At 34.7% G+C, this 7,500-nt stretch overlaps 1 protein-coding gene across 2 annotated transcripts in view; it reads left to right on the top strand.

Moving 5' to 3' along the window:
• LOC144970365 (uncharacterized) overlaps positions 1 to 7,500 on the top strand; it is a 12,396-nt gene that overhangs the window by 401 nt on the left and 4,495 nt on the right. For both annotated transcript variants that reach the window (XM_078909925.1, XM_078909926.1), the window contains exons 2-3: positions 1,806 to 2,645; positions 3,783 to 4,060. In XM_078909925.1, coding sequence (XP_078766051.1) covers positions 1,822 to 2,645; positions 3,783 to 4,060 — 1,102 coding nt within the window. In that variant the 5' untranslated portion in view covers positions 1,806 to 1,821. The remainder of the gene's footprint in view (positions 1 to 1,805; positions 2,646 to 3,782; positions 4,061 to 7,500) is intronic.

Genomic DNA, 7,500 nt, shown 5'->3' with positions numbered 1-7,500 from the left:
TGTGGGCTAGTGCGCAATGTGGTCTGGTGTGGCTATTTTGTTTAGTGCGGCTATGTGGTCTCGTGCGCAATGTGGTCTGGTGCGGCTATGTTGTTTAGTGTGGCTATGTGATAGTGCGACTATGTGGTCTAGTGCGGCTATGTGGTCAAGTGCGGCAATGTGGTCTAGTGCGGCTATGTAGTCTTGCGGTATGACACCCGCTTTCGGATTGTTGAGTCCTTGGAAAAGGCTCTTTACTAATATTCTGTCACCGTACTCAGGTGTAAAATGGAGAACCCGGTGGTTAACAGCCTTTTCTCTGTCAGAAGAATTGTAATATCGCGTATCATTTCTCTATGAACATGTTTCTTGTTGCTTTTGGTCAGGAACCCTTTTAAAGCCTTAGAGCTGGATATTGCTCTATATGAAAGCTCTCGTTTTTTGTTTGTTTCTTTTTTATATACTATGCTCATGCTTATGCTATTATGCGACTTCGTATTATCTAGTGGTATAAACTCTCGCCTTGTGACATGTTAGTCCTGTGTTCAAGTCCTGCTATGGCCGACTCTTTATGCACGTTTTCTCACTATACTTTGTTGTAAAATGAGTACCTGGAAGTGTATTCGTGGAAAATGAAAATTACAATTCCGCCCTACAGGTATCATGTTTCGTCCTATATATATATATATATTAATAGGGTTTCTGTTTGCTTTGGACTCCTTTGTAATGCTCTCTAACCGTTCAGTGGATATATCTAAAATAAAATCTCGTATTACTTTTAAGAATAAAGTATTGTGTCAAAAAAAAGTAAAGTCCTCTTGCACTTGCTATGAAAATATAGAACAGGAGTGACTTAGCAGGATAGTTTTTCTGTTGGGTTCTTGACCATACAGATGACTAAAAAGTTATCCTTCAGAGCCATTAGGTGCATGCAGCTGGAGTTTATTTCGCCCGTGAAACGTACTATTACAATTGCTTGCTATCCTTTTGATAGGACGCTAGTCTATCGAAAAGTACTTTCCGTCAGATCTAAAAGACCCAGCTATCTAATCACAGCTGGGTGGATCGGAAAGGGGGTCAGAACAACATCTCGACTGAATGTGGGATCGTTCTCGGTCCCTTTGCATGTGAAGCGAGTGCTCTACTAACTGAGCTATCGGACTGTTCTGTTCTTAAAACCATGAATAGCTTCAAGAACCGGTTAGAAAAACTGTAGATTTGAAATGTGACAAACAAACGCTTAGGTTTGTGAATGTTTATAAAGTTGGGGCCTATCTTAATTGATCTAAATTATGTTAAGCAAAGGTTTTCTGGCCAAAATTTAAAATAAGATGGGTTTTTTTTGACTGGATGGAAGTACATGTATATTTAAAACAATGTTTTACTTTCTTCGTATTTTTAATTTCTGGGTCAGTCGGTTCTTTACCAAAATATTGTATTTGAATATAAATAGTATTATATATTTAAAAGATTATAGTGTTTTAAAATACTTGGTAACCGGCACTCAGTTACAGAAAAATTGAAATTCGAGCGACATATAAGAGTCTCAAGAGAAAGAGAGAGAGAGAGAGAGAGAGATAGAGATAGAGAGAGAGAGAGTGTGTGTGTGTGTGTGTGTGTGTGAGAGTGTGTGTTTGTGAGAGAGATAGAGAGGGAGTGTGTGTGTATGTGTGAGAGAGAGAGAGAGAGAGAAAGAAAGAAAGAGAGAGAGAGAGAGAGAGAGAGAGTAATTTGAGAGGAGATTATTGATTGATAGCTGTTGTATTGTGCATTTTATTAATTATTGAAGACTATATCAAGGAATAATTTGAAACATTTTCCATCAGATTACAAATAAACAAGATGAGGACTTTGGTTGTTTCCGTTTTGGGGATGTTACTTTGTATGGCGGCAGCACCAGTCTTTGGTCAGCAGATGGAACCAAATGTAAACGATTTCCTTGGGGTAGATTCCTTATTTGCCGATATCCCTCTTAAGGATATACCTTCTTTTTCACAAAACATTTTGGGCGAAAAGAAAGAAGAGCCGTTTGAAAAGGAAGAAAACGATAAAATCATTTTTGACAGTCCATTGGAGAAGATTTTGGCCATACAAAAAGAGCAAAATGGAGAAGAGGACGAGAATGAAGAGGACCGAGCAATGCAGTTAATCGATAAAATGAATAATGGAGGTGGGAAAAGTTTGGAAGACTCAATTATGGCAATTATTTCTGCCAACGAAAACAACAACAATGAAGTAGATGTCGACGCTGAAGCCATAAATTTCATGAGTAATATCGCAAACAATCTACCAGCATCTGTTGAAAATATGATCGAAAATATCCCTCTCTCGGATGACGATTTGAGGGAGATCCAGGGCTATGAAAGAGTCATTGAAGACATGATAGGACAAGAGATGAAGAAAGAGATCGAAATGAATGAGATGCAAGAGTTTCCTGAATCGTTCTCGGAAGAAGAACAATCATATGAAGAATATGACAAAGGCGTAGTTGATTATGGACAAGGGGACGGTGTGTTTGGTGGAAGAAGATGGGGTCGTCGGGATAGGAGATTTGGTGGACTTGGAATCTTCCGTCAGAATTTTCAGCAACAGAGGGAAGAAGAAACGAAAAAAAGCAAGCCTGAACCAGCTCCTTCTGACGGAGGAAAGAGGAGAGTTCTCAGAAGGTGAGCGTCAATTTTTTTGTATTCCTATAAAATCAGCATTGATTATTGGTCATATGACTTTCAAAACGTACAAGGTCCCGTTTTCACCATTGAAAGAAAACCACAATTTTTGTCATTTATTTATTGAATTAAAGAGGAAAACACTTGCCTTGTTTGCCTCATAGAACAATACCCTGAGTGTTTTGACACTCATAAATTTTCTCTGGTGATCCTATGGAGTCCAAAAGATAGCTTGAGAATGTTAACTCAGTTTTAATAATGGTGTGGCTTAGAACATTTTGAACTTCAGTTACTCACATGTGCTACCATTAAAGATATGCTACTACTACTACTACTACTACTACTACTACTACTACTACTACTACTACTACTACTACTACTAATCTACTTCTACAACCACTACTACTACTGCTGCTGCTGCTACTTCTGCTACAACTACTTCAGCCACAATTAATACTAATGAGTAAATATTAGATTTTAAAAAATATATAACACAATGTGTGTGATTACTTGCAGAGACGAGCAGCCACTTTCGTCTTTGTCAGAATTTACGAATAAGTTCTTCGCAAATATTTTAATGGAGACAAAACATGATACCATGAGAGTCTGTGAGAATACAGTGCCTTCTCATACAGATGAATGTTTCTTTTTGAAACAATGTTCATGTGGGTTCCTTTTGGCGCAAAAGTAACTAGATATTACTTCAAGCGATTGTTATCAACCAAACCGTGAAATCAAGCACTTTTAAAATCACTAAAATTTGGCATCATGTTTTGATTTTTGTGTAAAGTAATCAAAATTTTCCCAATTCAAAATGAAATAAATATTTGATTTTTATCTCATGAGAATTTCGAGGTTTTAGGTAAGATGGTAAAGAAGTGGGAGACCAAATTGGGACATTTTTTTCTGAGCCACCCGCTACATATGACGGAAATCAAAGTTTTTAATGTTAAATTCAACATTTTGTCTATATGCTAGTATTACTTGTCCCCAATCTGTGACTGAATTATTAATTTTGAACAACACTAACAAAGGTAGTAAGGTTTTTCCCATGTCTCTCATTAAGAATATAGGAAATGAACGTTGAATTATATTATAAGAAATAAAATACCTATGCTAAGTATATTTTACCCACAGGAGAAAACAGCAACAAGATCAGCAAGAGGAACGGCAACAGCGGCAACAACAACAGACCGATGAGAAGGAACGACCAAGACGAATCGCCAACACAGTAGGACGGGCAAGACTTGGGTTAAGAACAACTGCAGGAGCGACGCGTCAAAACTTGCAAAAGGCAGCCGAGTTCACGGCGGAAAATGCTATGAAAACTGCTTTAGGTCTTGGTGAAGTCATGGTTGATGTCAATGGTGGAGTGGTTGAAACCATCGGTAACATGGACTTTGAACCAATCAATGGTAGGTAATTTGTAACTGTGAAAGATATTTCCGTAATTTTCTTGCTCAAAGGTTTTACCAGTATTGTCAATACTCAAAGACAACTCATTTGGTGATTGATGACTATGATAATTTTCTCTCCTAAAGAGTTACGACCGTTTTTATGCGGCTGTTTTTTTTCGGCTATGTGGTCTAGTGGTATGACACTCGCTTTCGGATCGGAAGGTCCTGAGTTTGAGCCTCATTTGACGCATAGTTGAGTCCTTGGAAAAGGCTATTTACTCACATTCTCTCATCGTACTCAGGTGTAAAATGAGTACCTGGCCGTTAACCAGCGTTGTCTCTGTCCGGAAAAAAATTGTATACCGCCTTACAGGCGTCATGTCTTGTTCTACATATTATGTGTTGCTGTTGGTCAGGGACCCCTTGTAAAGCGCTTTGAGCACATTTAGTGGATAATGCTCTATATAAAAGCTCAATTTTATTTTTATTTTTAAAGAAAAGTATCAACATAGTGATTTCCATAGTGGTGGTAGTTGTGATGATGATGATGATGATGATGATGATGATGATGATGATGATGATTATTATAATGGTGATGATGATGATGATGATGATGATGATGATGATGATGATGACGATGATGATAGTGGTGATGATGATGATGATGATGATGATGATGATGATGATGATGATGGTGATGATTATGATTTAAACAATAATGTTGCGAAGATTATAATGGTTACATTGAAGACAAAAAAATGATGATCATGACTCAGTGAGTAATTATAACTACAATGTTGATATTATTATTAATAATGATAATAATAATAATAATAATAATAATAATATTAATAATAATAATAATAATAATAATAATAATAATAATAATATAATAATAATAATAATAATAATAATAATAATAATAATAATAATAATATAATAATAATAATAATAATAATAATAATAATAATTATTATTATTATTATATTATAATAATTATATAATAATATATATAATAATAATAATAATAATAATAATAATAATAATAATAATAATAATAATAATAATAATTGGATTCAAATATTTGTAGTCTGAAACTTCATTATAATTTGAATCAGTTTCATTCAAAACTCATGAGCTTTTTATTTAATTTGGTTCCTCAACGACTGAATTTTTAAAACACAAAATCTTATGATCTGATATTCATCGATAGAACTGATATTTCAATATTGGATCATGAATAACACAAAATACAGGAACTAATCGATTTAAACCCAACCCAAACAAAATAATATAATATATATCTTTCTTTCACAAGGCGAAGAAAGATAACTCTTTAATTAATCAGTGTCAGTTATGACGAGTTGCATCCCTTGTATTAAATTCACATGCTCTGCATTTTATTGCTATTTTTCTTTTTTTACTACAGCTGTGGCTATAACATTTTTCTTCTTCGTTGAAGTTAATGTCAACCCAAAACAGAAAAAAATATGTTGAAGTAGAAAAACAAAATAAAAATTGGTCATCAAAGCAAACATATCCCTGCATGACGTGAATATACTTTACTATTTTACTTTGAAAAAGATGTCATAATAATTGTTAATTAATGTTCAATTTCATACCATAAAGGAATACCCATACATCACGCATTGATGTTTATTTGTTTTAAAAACGAAAATTGATAGTAGCTAATTAGATGTATCTACGACTATCACCATATTTTCCCATTCGCTTTTACTTTATATTACTGTATCAGCAATGCTTTTTTATTTTGTTGAGATGTCAAGCAGCACACTCCCTTTTTTGTCATAATATTGTGTAATAGTTTTTATTTTGTTGAAAGTTAAATAAATCGATACATTTCGTTAATATTGGCGATTAGCCCTGCTGAGTAAAAAAGAGAAATAATGACAAGAAACTGGATGCTTTCCTTATGAAGGTGTTTTAGATTTAATATCGTAGTATTATTGATCAGATTGTAATCTGATTAGTTTTGTTTTCTTTATCGACCCGAGTGAATTCGAGAACAGCTTGTATCTGGTCATCGACTATTCAAAAGGAGGCATCCTTTGTATCAAGATTATTTATTGATAACATAGTCTTTTACCCTTCTTTATACTTGTCAATAATAAACTTCACTGGTTAGTCTAAAAATTCCGATTAAAAATTGAGCAGAACAAATCGAAACATAGGGGCACTTATGGAACTCGACGATTAATAGTTTCATCTTGTCCAAATTTTGTCCAAAATGTTTCCTAATGCAAATTTCTCTCACACCCTCAGGTAAAAATGACGCAATCTTTAAATTTGTCCCAATCACCTCGCGTAAATGAGCCAGTTTTCCTCGTCTCAGTAGCATCGACTAATTTTCTTATTTGTCCCTGTTGGTATGATATAACCAATGTTTTAAATTTGTCACATCTGCCTCAGTAAAATGAATCAATTTTCAAATTAGTCCTACTGACTTAAAAGGTAAATGAACTAATTTGATTAATTTTTATTTTAAGGTCATGTGGATATTGTACTTCGACAGTTGTGTGGTGGGGAAAGGGTTGAGTGTGTCGTTTTTAATTGTGTCGTTAAGAAGGAAGTGAAGAGAGAAAAACCTTCTATACAAAGGAGAAGAGTTCTAAAAAGTTCACCCATTATTGTTTCTTTGGCTCCTCTCCTCCAACTCGTTTTTACTGGTTTCAGGGTCGTGATTCTCCAAAATAAAAACAAACCGTGTACTGCAAATATCTAATAACATTGATAGTTGTACCACCAATCATATAGGCAGGATTCTCATTAGGGACAGTTCTTTGTTTGGCAGAGATCTTTGAAAACCCTTTTAGTTTGGTCGCCTATTTATTACTGTACATCAAATTCTTTGCGTTTGAGGTATCGTTTCTCACTTTCGACAAGCAGCATTCAGGACATCTAAAAGATTTGTGAGATGACCGTTATGACATTCACTTAAGGTCATGATTTATTTATCCTTTCATATTTTATCCTTTTCCTTGAGCTAAAATAGAAGAGTGTGTTTATGCTCTAATTCTGTGTTGGGCTGTTTTGCTGGTATCGAAGACAGCATACTTACACTTTCTCATTGTGTCCGATGTAAGATAAATTTTAGGAACATTTTGCTATAAAGATAAAACTATACAAACGGCGTCAATCAATATGTAAATGAATGAATTGATATATACGAATTAATTAATATATTACCGTTTCGAGGCGGCAGGTCACGCATCATCTCACTGTCAACAAAAAAGAAAAACCTCCTTAACTTTTATAGAGAGCCAATTCCACTAAACGGGCTCAAATCGCTTTACACGGGTTCCTGACGAACAGCAACACATAACATGTAGAACGAGACATGACCTCTGTTAGGCGATATTACAATTTTTTTCGGACAGACACAACGCTGTTAACGACAAAGTACTCATTACACACATGAGGACGGTGAGAAAATGTGA

The sequence above is a fragment of the Berghia stephanieae genome, chromosome 4 (genome assembly GCF_034508935.2).
Source record: "Berghia stephanieae isolate SIO BIC M18660-M18661 chromosome 4, UCSD_Bste_1.3, whole genome shotgun sequence".
Classification (NCBI taxonomy): Eukaryota; Metazoa; Mollusca; class Gastropoda; order Nudibranchia; family Aeolidiidae; genus Berghia; species Berghia stephanieae.
This window is presented reverse-complemented; position numbering and strand designations above follow the sequence as displayed.